Below are 18,842 nucleotides of genomic sequence, written 5' to 3' on the forward strand. Positions count from 1 at the left end.
ATATTGTGTTGTGCAGTTAACCTCTTATTATTTACCTTAAAAAAAAAAAACTTGTTCAGATCCCATGCAGTCAATACTGAACAGCCTAGAACAACAGCACGAAGAGGAGAAACGGTCTGCATTGGAGCGCCAGAGGCTCATGTATGAACATGAACTGGAGCAGCTCCGGAGACGGCTGTCTCCTGAGAAACAAAACTGTCGTAGTTCGGACAAGTTTTCCTTCCACTCACCCAGCGCTCAGCAGCGATTGAGGCAGTGGGCGGAAGAGAGGTAGGTGGAGCGTAGGGCCTGTGCTGCCTGTGGAGCATGTGCTCGTCACCTTTAACCCACCTGCGTAACATACAGAGTGGAAAAATCTAGACCTTACTTTAAAAATGAATTACATTAAAAGAGAGTGTTACAGCTAAGAACCACTTGGCATTGTCTCCCCCTCCCCCACTTTTGGAAAAAAAAAAGGGAATTGTCAATTTATATTGATTTATTTAAAGCCGCCCCTGTTAGGTGCTGCCCCATTTTCAGTTTGTATGGCTTTTGGATTTGACTAAACAAGTATGTGTACTTAGAAGTTACACTTTATCATTGTATATTATACTTTAGGTTCTGAAACGTGGGTAGATGCTTTTTTTAAAAAAGGAAAAAGAGAAAGGTGGTGGTTTATCAGGTAGGTAAAGCATGGTACCAGTGAGATTCAGATTGCAAGTTTGATCTTTATTTGAGCTAATTAGCATTGTGCTAAATGTTGTATCCATGGTTACAGACGTACTTAACTAACCTCTTGCTCTTCAGAGTTTGGTCTGCAGACAGGCAGCATCTCTGTCACCTGGAGATTGATAGAAATGTAGCGTTTGAGTCCCCCACCCCAGACCTACTGAGTCAAAATCTTCAGTTTATCAAGATTCCCAGGTGATTTGTATACACAGTCAAGTTTGCCAAGCCCTAGTCTCTGGCCAGCTTCTTACAGGAGCATGTGCCAGTGCCTGTAACGTAGCCCACATTCAAGTGCATGCATGGGCCAGTGTTGGTGATGTGTTCCCTGTGTGCAAAAGACAGTTGTAGACCTTGGTTCGCAGTTTGGCGTTAACGTACTATGCACTATATAATATTCTGATGTGCTGCTTTAATGGTTATCTGCACTGCCCCCCCCCTTTTTTTTTTTTTTTGAAGAGAAGCAACACTGAATAACAGCCTGATGAGGCTGAGGGAACAAATCGTTAAGGCCAATCTGTTGGTGAGAGAAGCTAGTTACATTGCAGAAGAACTGGATAAACGAACAGAGTATAAAGTAACCCTACAGATTCCAGCTTCCAGCCTCGATGCCAACAGGAAGGTGAGATGGACGTTAATGAAAAAAAAAAACAGAGATATTGCTGAGTGAAACACCTTCATATTTCACCAGGGTTATTTAAACACCGGGGTGGGGGGTTTGCCCTCATCCCCATCCCCAGCAGTACCGGTACCCCAAGTGGTTCTTCCCTTCATGCTATTCCTCTGCCACCCCTCCCCCCCCACCAAGTTAGGGGTTCATTTTACCTATAGCATGTTATTTTCTACTTGTCAATAGATGGCATGGCAAAACTGTCCACTGGTTGTTTCATGTGGGTATTCAAGATCACAATTACCTTTTTTTGTGTGTATAATGTAAGAAGCCTAATAAAATTCAAAGGGCAAGTCCCATCAGAGTCTCCTATCCTTGCCATTCAGTTGTTTTCTTGCTTATTTGGGTTCTTTTATAGCTCTTGATCATGTTAGTACATAATTTTTGATGGGTTAGGTAGAATTTTGTATTCAGATATTCATTTCCCTAGCTGGCTGAATATAAGGTAGAAGGGCCTTTGCAGTATGCGAGAGAATGGTAATTTTTGAACTTCAGAATTCTAAAATCCTTGCTTCGTTATGTAAATTCTGTTTCTTTGGAACTGATTATAGGCAAGATGTTAAGGCAACATTGGCATCTTTCATAATTCTCCAAAGTTCTAAGTAGACGTATCAGAACAGTTTAAAAAATTTCCGGTAAATCTCAGTTGATTTGATATCTGATAGGTACACCTCTCTGGGGGAGATCTACAGGGGCATTTTTATTTTCTACTTTGTGATTTCAAAACATTTAAACATTTTTTCTACATTAAAAGCACGTTGCTTTTCTAAGCTAGAAAAACTTAAATGAGTACTATTTTTTTTTTTTGAGGTGAAATTCACGTAACATAAAATTAATTAAAGTGAACAATTCAGTGGCTGTAGTACATTCACAGTGTTGTGCAGCCATCTCTACCTAGTTCTGTACCATCTTAATAATAAATTCAAACTATATATATTTGGAAGTTGGTATCATTTGTTGCCTCCAAATGGGTAAATAGGATACTTTTCACAGCTTACTCTTAATCATTTGTGTTTTGTATCACATTAAGATACTTAGCTATCCAGAAATTTTTTAAAATTCAAACTTTTGAAAGGTACAAATTCTTAACCATCCATCCCACAAACTTTCCCATCCCATTCAGTGCTTATGACTCTCTTCCTACCCACTGATACTCTTTGGTCATATGATGTCCTGAATAAAACATTTTTGACTTCCCCGTAGACATGGTCTACTTTTCTGGGATTTAAGTTTAAATTTAGATTTATACTTAAATTTAAATTTTGACTGCAGTTAGATAGAAAGAGGTTATATTAAGCTTGTAAGATTTCTGGGAAGTTCTGCACTGAACAGATTAAAGAATGATACGGTTTCCATTTTAGTCGATGACATTTGACTGGTGGGTATAGAATGTTGGGGTTGATGTCTACGATGCATAGATATCTCTGCGCTTGCCAACGCCACTCTTACTGTCTTCGCAGCGAGGCTCTCTCCTTAGTGAACCTGCCATCCAGGTGAGAAGAAAAGGAAAAGGGAAGCAGATTTGGTCTTTGGAAAAACTGGACAACAGGTTATTGGATATGAGAGATCTTTATCAGGAGTGGAAGGAGTGTGAAGAAGATACCCCAGTAAGTTATTTGAGAAAAATTACTTAACTGATAGTCACAGAAGGAACCACTCAGGAATGAACCTGCCCATTTTAGGGAAGAACTGTTCATTTTTCCAAAATATCTTGTTTTATAAATACAATACTTACTTTAATCCTGTCAATTGTTTAGCTAGTCACCTATTTTTCTGGCATCTTCTCTTTTCTTCTCCACATTTGTGTTCTCTGGATTTCTAGCATAATCTTCTATGTTTATTCTGGCTTCTGTTGGTGTTACGTGTATCTGTCTCCCGTGGTTTTACTCAGGCCTTATTATCTCTCTTCCCATTTCTCAACGCATTTTAACCTTACAAGTAACAAACCTACAGCATCTGTTTTTTGAACTGAACATCAGTGGTACCTTAATATTTATACTATTAGGAAAATTTTTTGAAGGCGTTTTGATCCTAAAGCAGGTGCCGTAGATCTGAACTCTGGTACTCTCTCCTCAAGTTTCAGGTTTGCTCATTTAGGTCAGCCGTGTCTTGTACCTATTTAAAATAGAAGTATGAATTATGTATATTTTTACATATTTTCAACACTGCTGGTCCTAGGGCCCCATAGAGTTGTTTACTTCCTTAGCCTCTTGTTTTGTGAAAATGTTCATCAATAAAAATGACTTCTTATAGTTAGATGACATTTTTTTCTTAAAACATTTTTTTCCATTTTCTTCTGTATTCCTCTCCTATTTCAACTTAGAAATGAAATAACATTAACAACAAATAACAAAAAGCAAACCACACTCTTGTAAGGGGGTCACCTCTCACTAGCAGCAACGTGTCTAATGATTTGGTAGGAACAGGTGGAATAGATGTGAATGAAAAATAGAGTACTTTTGTACACTCTGCTGATTTTTCTAGTCAGTGTGTGCTTTGTCTGATTTCATGGCAAGGTTTCCATGTAAGGGAGAAGAAATGATGAAAGTGATGATGTGTTATTGGGATTGCTCTCTCATGGGTGAAGGGTGCTGACCACCATTCTAGGTGGGAATGAGGAAGAGTGTGTGTGTGTGCGTGCGTGTGTGTGTGCATGCAATACAATGCTATACTTCGGCTAAGTTTAATGACTTTATTAGACTGCATCAAAAAGTGGTAGGTTGAATTCGTTTATTTTAAGTGATTTTCTGAAGCTGTTATGTTTCGAATCTCTTTAAAGGTGATACGGTCTTACTTCAGGCGTGCAGATCCGTTCTATGATGAGCAGGAAAATCACAGTCTCATTGGGGTGGCTAATGTCTTCCTGGAGTCCCTCTTCTACGATGTGAAGTTACAGTATGCTGTTCCAATCATCAACCAGAAAGGAGAGGTTAGTTTTCTCCTCGTGCCTTGTGTCCCGCAGGGAACAGTTCAAGAAACAGCAGGGTGGTGATAGTAAATTGTTGTTATAATTTTTCATCAGTAACGACAAGCATTATCTATGTGTATTATTAATATCTGTGTTTCCATACTGCTGGATGGTGATTATTCCAAATAAATACTTTGAGGAAAAGTAACTGGTAGAACCTGTTATACCACTAAGCTAACCACTTGACTCTACAACAGAGGAAAGGACAAAATCTGGAGAGAGGATCTGCTTTTGTCCCCACTGCTGTAGGTGGCAGGCCGGCTGCACGTAGAGGTGATGCGCATTAGTGGTGACATCGGGGAGAGAATCGCGGGAGGTGATGAGGCTGCGGATGCGTCCTTCGATAAGGAGGCCCAGGAGAGCAGACTCGTGTGCATGGTAAGGCCCACTTGCCTTTACAAGTAGTAGAAGCGTAGCTGGTTTTGAGGATTGTGGGTATTTAGACGGTAAATACTGTGTCCTTTTTCAAATTTTGAAAATACCTGTGTCTAAATAAATCTGTAGTATTTAGTGTTCTAGAGACCATATTTCATCACATTTTCCTGACGTTCCAGGTAGCCAGGTATTTCCACTCCCTTCCTCTGTGAACCCTTGGATAAGTCACCTCTTTCTTCTGGGCTGTTCTGCTCTAAAATTATGTGAATTTGAGTTTATCTGAACTTCTCTCTAGAGAAGCCAGTTTTCTCACACAGGTTTCCTCCTCCTTTTGGGCCTCTGCTGATGCTGGAGGTGTGTCCCAGCCCTGGTCCTATTGCTAAGCACCCGCCTAAGCCACTCTTCACGCTGTCTTTCCATGTTCTTTGTTTCCTCTTCAGGAGCGTGCCTTTGCTTGTGCTGTCCCATCATGTCCTCGCCCCAGACCCTTTCCTCTCTGCTCTTCCCACGCGTGCTGTTCCTGAACTGTGTGTTGAGTATCGTCTGTGAGTCACTGTGCCAGGTGCTGGGAATATGAAAATGAGTAAGGCAGGACTCCTGCTGTCAAGGGAGCAAGCTGTGTAGTTGGTATGCACCTGTGGGGGGCGCAGAGGTAAACAGAGGACTCCAGTATTGTGTGACCCGTGTGCTCTGAGAGGGGTAGATAGGAGTTGTTCTGGGACACAGAGTAGGGGTCATTAATGAATGCCCATAGTGAGGTCTGAGGGATATTTCTGGAAAGATGAGACTCAGAGTGAACTTGAAGGAGAGCATGTTATGTAAAGCTGTCCTCTCCCTAGGGGGCTGTGGTATCGTCACGGGTGGTTGCTGGGCGGGTGTTAGGTCAGCATAAGTAGGGCCGCCTCTTCACTCATTACGACAAGGAGAACATCCCATCGTGCATTTCCAGGCACACTCCAGTGGGCCAGGGTACCATGGGTTGAGAATCACCTAGGAACCACTTAAAAAGGTTTTTGAAGATGAGAAATCAGCAAGGGGCTTAGACACCGTGTGTGAGTGAGGAGGCCATTAAAAGGTGAGGCCAGGAAGCCCACACTTCACTCTTATTTCATAGTCTATCCTAGGTCCAGTCTTGTAGCTCAGTAAATATTTCTAGAATTGAGTTTCATTTTGAAAGGAGTAAGTTAGGCGTCAGCTACAGGTATGGGGCGGCTAAAGCTGTTAGAGTTGGGCCATTTTCCGTAGGTCTTTGCATGTGTTTAGGAGGCCTCAATTAGTAATTGACAGTCCATTGCTTCCGTGTGAGGGGGAAGTATTCTTAATTCACTAAAAGGTGAATCTTTATACTGTACTCGATTTCAGAACATTTCCTTTGAGGTTATATCATTATCAAAGATGGGGAGACATAGCCTTGCTGGCTCATAATGGCCCGCTTTAAAGGGGATGGACCAGAAATGCAACCTGTGTGAAAGTTAACATTAGTGAAGTAACATATGAGGGTACTGTCTCACTTGGGAAATGTATCTTTGTCACTGGGTAACTTAGGCTTTTTAAAAAAAAAAAAATGAAGTTAAAATGTATTAAGATTTTTTTTTTTTTTTTTTTTTTTTTTTTTTTTTTAAGATTTCTTTATTGACTGATTGATTGCTATGTTGGGTCTTCATTTTTGTGCTATGGCTTTCTCCAGTTGTGGCAAGTGGGGGCCACTCTTCATCGCGGTGCGCGGGCCTCTCACTATTGTGGCCTCTCTTGTTGCGGAGCACAGGCTCCAGACGCGCAGGCTCAGTAGTTGTGGCTCACGGGCCTAGTTGCTCCGCGGCATGTGGGATCTTCCCAGACCAGGGCTCGAACCCGTGTTTCCTGCATTAGCAGGCAGATTCTCAACCACTGCGCCACCAGGGAAGCCCCTGTATTAAGATTTTTTATGGAAGATATCAAACATATAGAAAAGTAGTAGGATAGTGTCATTGACCCCCATTCATCCTCCCTCGACTGTCAACTCATGGTCAGTCTTGTTTCGTTCATATACACAAGCTGCTTCTCCGCTGTCCCCTTCCCTTGGATTATTTTGAAGCAATCCCAGACATCATATTTCTTCAAGAATAGTTTTAGTATATGTATCTCCAAAAGAAGAGGACTTTTAAGAAACCAACCTAGCCAGGATATCATGATCAAGAATTAATACTTTTTTAATATCATGAAACCATCCAGTCAGTTTCCCTGGTTGTCTTGGTGTCTTTAGTCTATTTTATATTTTAATCTTTAGGCTCTGGCCTTTATGCTTGCTCCCTCCTGCTTGCCCTCTCTCTCTTGCCATGCACTTTGTTTATTGTAGAAACTGCGTTGTCGTCGTCTGTTTTCTCATAGTCTGGATTTTGCTGATTGGTATTATTTTCTGTGTTAAGGTGTATTTGCTGTAAATTGGGAGTTAGAGATAGAGGTGACCTGTGGGGGAGGGGCGTGGCGATGCTCCTTTACAGGGTGAGGTGTCTTCCATCAGAAAGCACATCACGTCTGGTTCTCTTTGGGGATGGTAGCAATCGTTGATGGTTATTACCTAGGTATTTCATTAGGAGTTAGAAAAAATAATTCTATCATCCCTTCATGTATTAGCTGGAATTCTGTAGAGTGAATCTTCCTACTGTCAACTATTTTGCTATTCAGAGGTACAATTTGTATCTAAAAGGCAGGGTGAATGCTCCATTCTCTCCCTTTATTCACTACTTTTCAAAATAATGAATTGGTTTTCCTACTACTATGCAAAAGCGACAAGTGAGGTGTTTTGGTTTGGTCTTCGTATCATTATGAACTCTTGGATTTAAATATACTTGGTGTGTTTTGATCCATTGTATTTATTACCTATATCGAAGCTCAGACGACCCCATCTCTGGCCCGTGGGGGCCTCTTCGGGTGGCTCTTGAGTCCTTGGATACAACCCTAACCCTCAGAGGCTGTGCCAGCGTTCCTGCTCTGGTGTGACGCAGACTGTACGTTCCTTGTCCCAGACCATTTCTCCAAGGAACTGGATCCCTTTCAGCGGGGAGTGGTTTTTAGACACCATATTCTGAGTGTGTAATAGCCTTTTGCGTAAAAGGAGGAAGACAAATAAACTGTATGGTAATAAAATATTGGTGGGGAAAGAAACAAAAGATACCAGTTTGGGGACACTTAAGATATCACAGGTGATGAGTATCGCTGGCCCTTAAAAGAGGACTAGATTTATTTTTCTGTGATGAAAAAAGTATGCACATAGTAACGTACTGATCATTTTAATTACATTAAATAAAATTAGTATATTTTAAAACCACGAACAACATCAGTGTCTCCTGACATTTCTGGGCTGTAGGTCTTGAGCCGTGGCAAGTTGAAGTCTGTGGTATTCTGACACCTGGTGGTGATTTTGGTTTCTGCAGGCAAAAACTTAAACCTGTGTTCTAGATATCATTCCTGATATTCTTTATTCCTGATATTCTTTATTCCTGCAGTCTCATTCCTGAGGAGTTGCCTATAGGGGAGAGTTCAGCATATGAAACCTTGCTTTCTTATTTATTTTAATCTTAAAATTGAGATTGATTTCTAAGAAAGAAAATTAGCTTTCAGATGGAATTCAGTCACAAAGAAGTATGTATTGAACATCCATCCACGTAATGCCTGGTAGTGATTTCATTCATTGTATTTCATTGGTATGGTTAGGCCTCACACATCTATCATTAGGTAGCTATCCTGTTTTCCATAGGAGAAAAACTAAGCCTAAGAATTTAAGCAATTTGCTCAAAAACAGAAGCTAATAAGTGGCAGAAATTTTTATTTAGAGCTTTGTACTCCAGAATATTGCCATCTTCCCAAATACCACATTGCCTCATCTTAAAGATTGTAATAAGTATCTTAAACACTTAATGAAAAGGGGATGGTTTTTAAAATTTAATGAAAAATTAATTGCCAAATACCAATTACTCTATTTGGTTTGGACAAATAAAATGTGTTAGTCAATCTGTCTTTCATAGCCTGGGAATTGCTATCTAGATGTTTCGAACTCTATGCCATCACAGGAAAAAGTGAATAATAGCAGGAGTGCCCATCCGTTGCTTACCCATTATAGAAGAAAATAGTCGTCTGCTTTGCATGATTTTCTGTGTCATTATTAGTACTTCGTTAAGCAGTAAGAACATTTGTGGTTGCTAAACTATGTAAACTTCTGCCACATACTCAAATCTGTTTTTGTTAATTTTACGTACTGGAGGTTTAGAGTGCGTCATACAACATGCAGGAAGCGACCAGGTGAAGAGCGTGATAAATGATCAGTGTGTAGTCTCATGAAGGGTGGCCTCATGGATTATGAAATCAGAATTTAGCTTAGTTAATTTTAAGATTTAGTTTCCTCCACAACTTATCACAAAACTCCAAGTTAAAAATCAACCTGACACTGCCTGCCTAAAGAAATATTTAGACTATTGGCTGCTTTAAAATCTATTATAGGCATTTCTTCTGGGGGCGTTCGGGTCTGATTAAACACATACTTCTGTAATCGCACGTAGTTATCACAAAACCCCACACCCCAGCAGTCCAGGGCACATTTCCTTTGATGTGGCCCTCCTCCCTGAATCTGCACGGAGAAGGCATCGCACACATTGCTGAAGAGAATGGTCAGTAGTCACCATCTTTTTTCTCCTCCGTTTACCCCTCCAGATCTTCAGAGTATACATTCCTGATGCTTTTAAAGTTTTCCAAAAATGCTCTAGTAGCAAGTAACATTCCAATTGAGAACCTTGTTCTTTTTTATACATTAAAATATCAAATAAGTGTTTTTTTGCCCTTTTCTGAATATTTACTGCTTACTGGTATGCACACTGTTTTCATTCTTCATTCATCATTCTTAACAATCTTGTGTCCTTGGGCCGTATCCATAGTTGGCCGAGTTTGTATGATTGAATGGTGCTGATGTTTGAGAACTTTCTTCTTCCGAAGATGATGATGATGATATAAAAAACTAGAATTTAAATGTTCTTCATCAGCCTGTAAGTGCTTTAAAATATCCACTTGTATATAGTCAAGGTTACTGATACCTTGTGTCAACCTCTCACTAAATATGACATTTCACAGGTGCAAAAATACAGCCCAGGTTGAATGAGATTTGGTCAACGTAAACCAACTGTTAGTGACAGAGTCAGGACTAGAGCCTGTGTCTCTGACTCAAAGTACTTCTTGGAACTTTCTGAGTTAAAAACAGTCTTCCTTTTCCTTCAGGTTAAAATACTTCAAGCCACCGGGTTGCCACAGCATCTGTCCCACTTTGTATTCTGCAAATACAACTTCTGGGATCAACAGGAGCCAGTAATTGTTGCACCCGAGGTGGATACCTCATCCTCTCCTGTCAGCAAGGAACCTCAGTGCATGGTTGTCTTTGATCACTGCAGTGTAAGTGTGTTTTCCAGGCCGGGTCAGCATTTAATTACTCAGGTCAAAACAAAAACAACCCATGTTTTGTGGAGTAATTTGGTACCAGTCTATGTCTTGGATCAGTTTCTTAGAGTGGGGTTGGAGTCAAAGACTAAAGTGTCATCAACACACTGTATGTACATCTTAAACTTACACAACGTTATGTGTCAATTATATCTCTGTAAACCTGGGGGAAAAAGCAAAACTATAGTGTCAGTGCATGTAACTCCTCCAGCATCAAAAGTTAACTTTTGTATGACTATATATATGTACACATGTCTACTCTTCTCCAAAAGGAATCCATGTTTTGTATGAGTTACTGGAGAAACTGTCATCTGGGAAGGTTGGGAAACTAGTGTTTTAGAGAAAGTGAAGATAGGAGAGAGACAAGAACTAGCATTGTGGAGCCCCTAATGCTCTGTTCAGCACTTTGTGATTCTTTCATTTGCTCTTTCCCACAGTTGTGTTTGATGACAGTGCTTTTTTTAGCTGAAGAAGTCAGTTCAGAGGTCATTTGCCCATGGCTAGTAACTGGCAGAGCCCGGACTGTCAGATTCTAGACTCTCTTTTTCTACTTTATCTCGCTTGAGCCGTCTTATTCTTTTCAAGAGAGAGAGGTCTCTTTCTAATGTGTTTAAAACAGAAATACTTTTGTTGTGCTAAAAATCGAGAAAGAGAGATTCTATGACTTTTTAAAATAAACTTTTTTAGAGCTTAATCCTAATTATTGCAAGAGGCTGTTTTACATCTATCTTACAAAGATGGACAGATAGGAGAATGTTTTTAAAATAGGTGATTATTTGCACTGATGATCAGTATTTATTTCCTTTCTCTTTCATTATTGGAGATAGTTAACTTCCTAAAAACTGGGAAAAATTGTTTTTCCAACACACTGCTGCCTTACTGGATGTAATAACTTTTATATCAAGACGTAGATCATTGTTGTCATTCTTAATATAATTATTTATACTTTCAAAAATAGCTCCCAAAATATTGCTAACAAAACAGAATACAGTGCTGGTCTTTCACAATAGACTTTCAAGGTGAAAAGTTTTTTAAAAATCAGAAATAAGAACCTTGGGCCATCTGAGCATTCATTATGGGTGTTGGATGACAGTTTTGTCCTATAGCTAAAACATTCTTTTCTATTTCTCTTCTCCATAATGAAGTGAGGATATGTCAGGTGTAAGTGATTGTAAGGTCACCAGAAGGTGTTTTCTTCTTCTGTACTTACTTCCTTTCAGGAATTTTCTGTTGGCATCACTGAAGACTTTATCGAGCATCTTTCAGAAGGTGCTTTGGCAATTGAAGTCTATGGCCATAAGATGAATGATCCTCGGAAAAACCCAGCCCTGTGGGATTTGGGGATTATCCAAGCAAAAACACGCAGTCTTCGGGACAGGTGAATTTTAGATATCCATCTGATTCCATTTATAATTTTAAAAAATTGCTAGAGATTAATATTGCCATTTATAAAGGTTACCCCTTACTGAGCATTACCAGTATTCCAGTAAGAGATGGTGTTTTGTCCAGGGTATTAACAGCACAGTTAAACTTCCTTGGAGGAGTGAACTTTGAAGAATGATGGGAAAAAGTTAAGAAATAGGTAGTTAAGAATAAAGTGTGAAATGAATTTTTGGAGAATAGGTTGCTTATCATTATGAAATACTTCTAATTAATCATCTGTAGAGAAAATGGATCAAGATATACTCTGGAATTCAGGTTTACTTGTTTTATCTTTTTTTTTTTTTTTAAATAAATTTATTTATTTATTTTTGGCTGTGTTGGGTCTTCGTTACTGCGTGCGGGCTTTCTCTAGTTGTGGTGAGCGGGGGGCTACTCTTCATTGCGGTGCGCGGGCTTCTCATTGCGGTGCGCGGGCTTCTCATTGCGGCGGCCTCTTTTGTTGTGGAGCACCAGCTCGGCATGCAGGCTTCAGTAGTTGTGGCACTCAGGCTCAGTAGCTGTACCTCGCGGGCTCTAGAGCGCAGGCTCAGTAGTTGCGGTGCACGGGCTTAGTTGCTCCGCAGCATGTGGGATCCTTCTGGACCAGGGCTCGAACCTGTGTCTACTGCATTGGCAGGCGGACTCTTAACCACTGCGCCACCAGGGAAGCCCCTTACTTATTCTATCTTTAGGTCAAAGTTCTTTTCAAGTAGCATCAGTCATGGAAGGAGGAAGGCTTACATGTTGACCAGGATTTTAAACAGAAGAATTAAAAGGAAAAGACTGAAAGAGCATATATTTGTACTGCATCTAATTATAAACGAGAACCAGATTTTCTTCTTTTTTTGTATTTAGAAAGTTTTACCAAATACTAAATTAGACATGGGGATTTTTTTTTCTTGATTCTCTTATTGACCTCAGCAGAGATACTTGTCAGGTCACTAAAGCCTACAGCACTACCTTTGTGTATGAAAAGATAATCACTGCAACTTACTTCTGTACTTCTGATAACGATGTTTAAATTTTTGAATAACCACTTTGAAATAGATTTGTAATTATCATACCTTTTTGAATGAAATAAAGGCATCATTTTTAGTTCTGATGTTGTTTGTTGAACTTTGCTTTTAATTACATTTGCCAGTATGTATTTGTGTATTGCTCATTGAACTACAGATAATTCTACTGAGTTATTCTGTTTGGAGGTCATTTTCATTGTTAATTCTCATGTGTAGGATCCTAAGCTGCCTGTATTGAAATAGAAATGTATGATTTTCCAAGAACTTCAACTATTTCCTAGATGGAGCGAAGTCACCAGGAAAGTGGAATTCTGGGTTCAAATCTTGGAACAGAATGAGAATGGTGAATACTGCCCTGTAGAGGTAATTCCTGCAAAGGACGTGCCAACAGGTGGAATCTTCCAACTCCGGCAGGTAATGAAATTTTTAATGTTAACATTGAATTCTTTGGTGCCGTAAAGGTTAATATTGGATTCCTTTTAGCAGAAACATCAGGGATAATGAAATCTAGATTGGCCAAGACCATTTGTTATATTAAAGTTTTCTCTCACTTCATGTGTGTTTTCTTTCATTTTCAAAAATAAAGCTGTTTATAGTATTTAAAACCAGCTTCTCAGTGGAGGATTACTGGGCTGAATGTCAATATTATGACATAGTATGAGTGTGTTTCGTGTTTGGTAATTGCAATCATTGTTGCTTTTGTTGTGGTCATCCATTTACAATGCTTGGTGTCAGTTTATCTCTTGTAAAAATAAAATACAGTGTGTGTGTGTGTGTATGTGTGTGTAAAAAAAACAAAAACAAAAACAAACCCAGCTTCTGTGAAGTTTAAGTAAGAAAAAGATAAGCTTTGGGGACTCCCCTGGTGGCACAGTGGGTAAGACTTGCGCTCCCAGTGCACAGAGGTTCCGGGTTCGATCCCTGGTCAAGGGAACTAGATCCCACATGCATGCCGCAGCTGAGAGTTCGCATGCCGCAACTAAGGAGCCAGCAAGCTGCAACTAAGGAACCCACGTGCTGCAACTAAGGAGCCCACCTGCTGCAACTAAGACCCAGCATGACCAAATAAATAAATATTTTTTTTAAAAAAAGAAAAAGATAAGCTTTAAAGTGACTTAGAATTGAATTGTAGGAAATAAAACAAACGTATCAAGCAGCATTAGAACATTTATAAAGACAAGGAGAGGCCATGTGACATGGCAGAGAGAACAAGCACTTCAGAGTCTAACATTCTGGGGATTGGTTCTGGCTGTCCCATGGCCTAGCTGTATATCCGTGAGCAAGTTCAGTCGCCTCCCGGAACCTTTCCTCAGGTGTAAAGTGGAGGGGGTGATAACACCAACTTTGTAGGGTTATTGTGAGCACTAGAAATACTGTATGTGGAGCCCAGTGCTTGATACATGGGGGATGAGAAGTGTTTTTCCCTCTGATGCCCACCAGTTCTCTGCTGCTCTGCAGACACCAGCTGGGTGTCCTGTAATTCAATTCAGTTTGGACCCTGACTACCCGGAGCGACCATCACACTCCACAGGTTTAAGGGCCCGAACTTACCCAGGAGTGCCCTCACTTCAGACGCCCGCTGCAAGTATCAGGGCCCCAGGCCACCCACATTTCTGTCCGACTTGGCTACAGTTGAGCGTTCCTGCAACTCTCAGGTTTCATAGTTTGCTGGAATGACTCACAAAACTCAGGAAAGCCCTTTACTTACTTACTGTTACCAGTTTATTGTAAAAGATACAACTCGGGAACAGCCAAATGGAAGAGCTGCATGGGGTAAGGTGTGGAGGAAGGGTGAGGAGCTTCCGTGTCCTCTCTGGGTACGCCACCTTCCCAGCACCTGATGTGTTCACCAGCCAGGAGGCTCTAACCCCATCGTTAGGAGGTTTTTACGGATATTCCATTTCGTAGGCGTGGTGGATGACAGCATTGGCCTTTGGTGATCAACCCCATCTCCAGCCCCTTTTTTCTCTCTCCCTGAGCTTTTGGGGTAGGGCTGAAAGTTCCAACCTTCTGATCAAGGCTTGGTCTTCCTGGCGACCAGCCCCAATCCTGAAGCCACCTAGGGATCTGCCTAGAGTCGCCAAATGAAAAAGTCACATCGTTAAAAGATGCACCTATCACCTTTATCATTAAGGAAATTCCAAGAGTTTTAGGAGCTCTGTGCCAGGAACTGAGGACAAAGACCAAATATCTTTTCTATCTTACTTAACATAGGACACGTTAAGTAAATGAAGCTAGGTAGATGTGAATACCTGCCAGAAACCAATACAGCAAAGACACGTGTGGGACTTGTCACTTAACCCCAGACAGATGTCATCTGTAGTATCTCTGCTGCAAATTAAAGATGAGAGAGAGTATCTTAATGGAATTTATATGTAAGACTTAGAAATACTCTTGTTTGCTATTCTTTACATGAAGTCAATATTTAGTAGAATATTATTGCCTGTGATAGTTTCCATACTTTAAAACAATAGTAAAATATTAGAATGGCTCAAGAAAATGAATGTTGAAATCATTCAAAGCAAAATATGAGAAAAGGTTAAAGGAAAAAGAAAGTTTGCTTAAATAAGTTTCTGAATGTCTTAGGAGGAGGAAAATGATAAGCACTTGTTCTCTGACCCTAGCAAATGAATTTTAGCAAATCCATTCATGTATAGACAAGGCACTAAAAGCAAAAGGAAATTAGTTTAAATTATAGTGTGAGATATATACGTAAAATAGGATTCATATGGGTGTGAAGAACATCTTTTCCTGAACATCTGTTAAAACTATATATATCCTCTTTGGATGCCTTAGAAATTCTTCATCTCCCGGAAGGCAAGACCAGATAATTTTCTGTGGTTTAGTATAAATTGAATATTTAAGTGTTTTTCACACTTCTGGCAACCTTTACTAAAAGTGTTCAAAGATATCTTGGGTATATCAGGAAAGGCTTTTTTGAAGGATGTGCGTCTTGACCTGGGTGGTGAAAGAATCATGTTGGACGGGTTCTTCATATATAAATGTCAGGAATAAAGATAGAGGGTGGAATTAGGTAAGTTTGGGTAGAAAGTATCAGTAACATGTAGGAAGAGCTAGAAAGAGTAACAGAAGAGGTTATAGAGGATTGGGGCAGCTAGTTCATGGAGGGCCTTGGATGGTAGGCTTATTAGAATTCAATACATTTCAAAATTGGAACCTATTGTTCTCCAACAGGAAAGTAGCAGAGGAGAACTGATTAGATTAACTGCATGCATTTGCTAGTTTTGTAGTTAAAAAATGGTCAAATATTGGCAGTTACAAGAAGTTCAGTCTAATAGTTTATGTATTCATAAAGCTGTTCAAAGCTTTTCTGTGAAACATTAAGCCATTCCTGGATCTTTTCCCTCCATTTTTCTCTCTCCTTATCCTGTATTCTCCCCCAAAGTATAGGTACTTCACCCTTAACACTTGGGCACACATTCAGAATAGGTCACTTCCTGTCTCAGGCAAAGTAAAAACCAAAGGTAGCTAATTGAAATGACTAAACTATTTCAGACAATTAAAATGTTTTCTGAGTTACTCTTTGCACAAAATATCTGATGCATAGTCCTTGGAAAATATTAAATCAAAGACATCTGCAACCCATCTCTTTAAATCTAGCTTGATAGGATCAATCATTGCCTAAGCTGATTTTCCTGATGATACAAAGCTCTTGGGAATTAAAATCCAATGGAAGAGGGGAAGGGTAACTGACTTGGAATTACATGTTCAGATTCTGTTTTTCAAATTCTATTTTACATTCCTAAAATGTATAAACCAACTTTGAAGTCAGTGATTGGGGATACTGGGAATTTTCTTTTAAAAATTACTTCATTGTAAATATTCAAAGTCACATAGTGTTTATTGTGAAAACATGCTTAAAGAAGGAACAGTTTCTCTCTGATCAATTCTTCATTTTGCAACTCGGCTTAAAATTATTTTATTTTGGGATGAGAGCAGTGAATTCAGGATGGTGTAATCATTCTTATTATTCTGATTGCTTATTTTTTAAAGTGGATCATACTACATATACTGGCTTTGGTAATCTGCTTTTGTAAAAGAAGTCTAGTTAACATCTGTCACTGTACTCCTTTAACTTATATATCATGTATGTTTTTCTATAGCAATATTTTAATGACCATGTAAATATTTCATTAATATACTGTAGTTTAAGCAGTTATCAATATTATACATTTAATTTGCTTCTAATTTTTTGTTATTAACATTGCTGTAAGATTCTTTATGTACATATATGATTATTTACTTAAAACAGGTTCCTAGAAAGTTGAATTGCTGGGTCAAGGGATACTTATTTTTTAAGGCAAATTGCCCTGCAGAAAGCTTTACCGATTTATATTCCCACCAACAGTGTATGTAATTGCCTTTTTTGTAAACTTTGGACAATATTGTAAATTGCCTTTTTAAAAGATAATTGCTAGCTTAGTAAGTGAAAATAAAGGTGTTTCATGCTTATTTTAATTTGCTTATTAGTAAGTGGAACATTTTATATTGTCTAGCCTTTTGCATTTCCTTTGTTAGATTGTTTTCTTGTAAAGTTTTTTTTTTGGTTGGAAAAAATATCTAAGCCATATATTTGTTCCTGATTCGTTTTTGAATTTGTAATTTACTACTAAACATGTAAGATATGGTGAGATAACGTCTCTAAAGATAAATGCTTTTCTCAACATCAGCCTGTAGGGGTCTCTCTAAACCAAATTTTTGGGAATGAAACCGATTTTGAGAAACTCTCAAAATTGTCTGTGATACAGGGGCAGTCCCGGCGAGTCCAAGTGGAAGTGAAGTCTGTGCAGGAATCTGGGACTTTACCGCTGATGGAAGAATGTATATTGTCTGTTGGCATTGGATGTGTAAAAGTCAGGGCGCCGAGATCGCCCAAGACTCATGAAGCCATCCATGTAAGTCTCTGTTGACAGACCCAGCCAGACAAGAGAGTCTTTTGCAACCTGTCAGGAAACTGCCTTCCACAAACAATTCTTTCAGTATTTTATTTCCTTGGATATCTTTTTTTCTTTGCTTTTCTTTCTTTCTTTTCTTTCTTTTTTTTAACTGTATTGCATTTGCGTGGAACCACTGCACCAGCTTGTTGGTTTTCCCTGGTACACGGCAAGCTGAGGGTTAACACGTCTCAGCCTCCAGGAGCTCCTCAGTGCCTGCCGGTGATTACCGCCCTCCCCACCCCTCTGCAGAAACCCCCTGCTGGCTCATAAAGACTATTTGCCAGCAGGTGTTTGATTTCCCCTGGGGAGTGGGACTATAAACCCAGCAGGGAGAGTATTGTACTAGCTCCCCGAAAAGGTCAAATGAGTGTTCTTCACTTTCCTATGAGAAGCTCAAGGTTGCACTCCAACTCCCTGAAAACTGTAAAACCAAGAGTGAGGGTGAGCGTGGGAGGGAGATGAAAAAGCGTATTCGTTAAATTAGAAAATACAAAGTGTGGGAAAAGATTCAGACTTGTTTAGCGTAGTCTGAGTCTTGGATAAATGATTGTTTCGGCTCTGCATAATGTATTTTTTCTCTTAGGAGGAAGAGGAGGACATGGACAGTTACCAGGTAATGAAGCACGGGTTATCCTCGTCAGATAAGCTTGATTAAAGGACTCAATTACACATTCCTGAGCCTCGCCATACTGTTACTTAGTAACTGCACAATTAGTTTTGATTCAAATATTGCTTTGTCTCAAGTTAAAACAGAGAAGGGAACAATCATTTGTGACTCTTATCCTTTTCCAAACCTGGAGCTGCCCATCCAGGCCCCTGCAGATCCATTCTTCAGGGCCTCTTCCTTGCACTTTTTCTCTCCTTTTTCCCTGGAAGAGCTGTCGCAGACTTGGCTTCAGTCAAGCCAGGCCCCTTAGGTATTTTCCATACTTTAAGCCAGGTCTCCTTTCCCTACTTCCTGGAGTCATACAGGTTTTGTTTTGTTTTTTGTCCCCCTCCCCCTCTTTCCCTAATCTCCTGCAAGATTGTGTTTACGTCTGATAAATTGTATTTTGTGAGTCTGGTTAGTCATCGTTTAGCACCGTCAGAGCTCTTCGGATCCTGATTATGTCAGCCAGCGCAGTCACCCTCCTGGTTTGGCTTCATTCTAATTGGATAAAAATGTCTGCTTTCCTATAAGTCGCTGATAAAAGTATTGAGGGTTAAATACAGAGTCCTGTGGCGCAACCGTAGGGACTTCTTTCAAGCTGACGTCATTCCATTAATCA

General features: G+C 39.7%; 1 protein-coding gene across 4 annotated transcripts in view; it reads left to right on the forward strand.

The window, feature by feature from the left end:
• The window catches only part of KIF13B (kinesin family member 13B), a 190,946-nt gene that overhangs the window by 108,500 nt on the left and 63,604 nt on the right, over window positions 1-18,842 (forward strand). For all 4 annotated transcript variants that reach the window (XM_057547830.1, XM_057547831.1, XM_057547832.1 and 1 more), the window contains exons 17-26: window positions 60-270; window positions 1,165-1,327; window positions 2,836-2,982; window positions 4,155-4,304; window positions 4,593-4,721; window positions 9,963-10,133; window positions 11,399-11,556; window positions 12,898-13,030; window positions 17,386-17,532; window positions 18,158-18,187. In XM_057547830.1, coding sequence (XP_057403813.1) covers window positions 60-270; window positions 1,165-1,327; window positions 2,836-2,982; window positions 4,155-4,304; window positions 4,593-4,721; window positions 9,963-10,133; window positions 11,399-11,556; window positions 12,898-13,030; window positions 17,386-17,532; window positions 18,158-18,187 — 1,439 coding nt within the window. The remainder of the gene's footprint in view (window positions 1-59; window positions 271-1,164; window positions 1,328-2,835; window positions 2,983-4,154; window positions 4,305-4,592; window positions 4,722-9,962; window positions 10,134-11,398; window positions 11,557-12,897; window positions 13,031-17,385; window positions 17,533-18,157; window positions 18,188-18,842) is intronic.

Source organism: Balaenoptera acutorostrata, chromosome 6 (assembly GCF_949987535.1).
Source record: "Balaenoptera acutorostrata chromosome 6, mBalAcu1.1, whole genome shotgun sequence".
Classification (NCBI taxonomy): Eukaryota; Metazoa; Chordata; class Mammalia; order Artiodactyla; family Balaenopteridae; genus Balaenoptera; species Balaenoptera acutorostrata.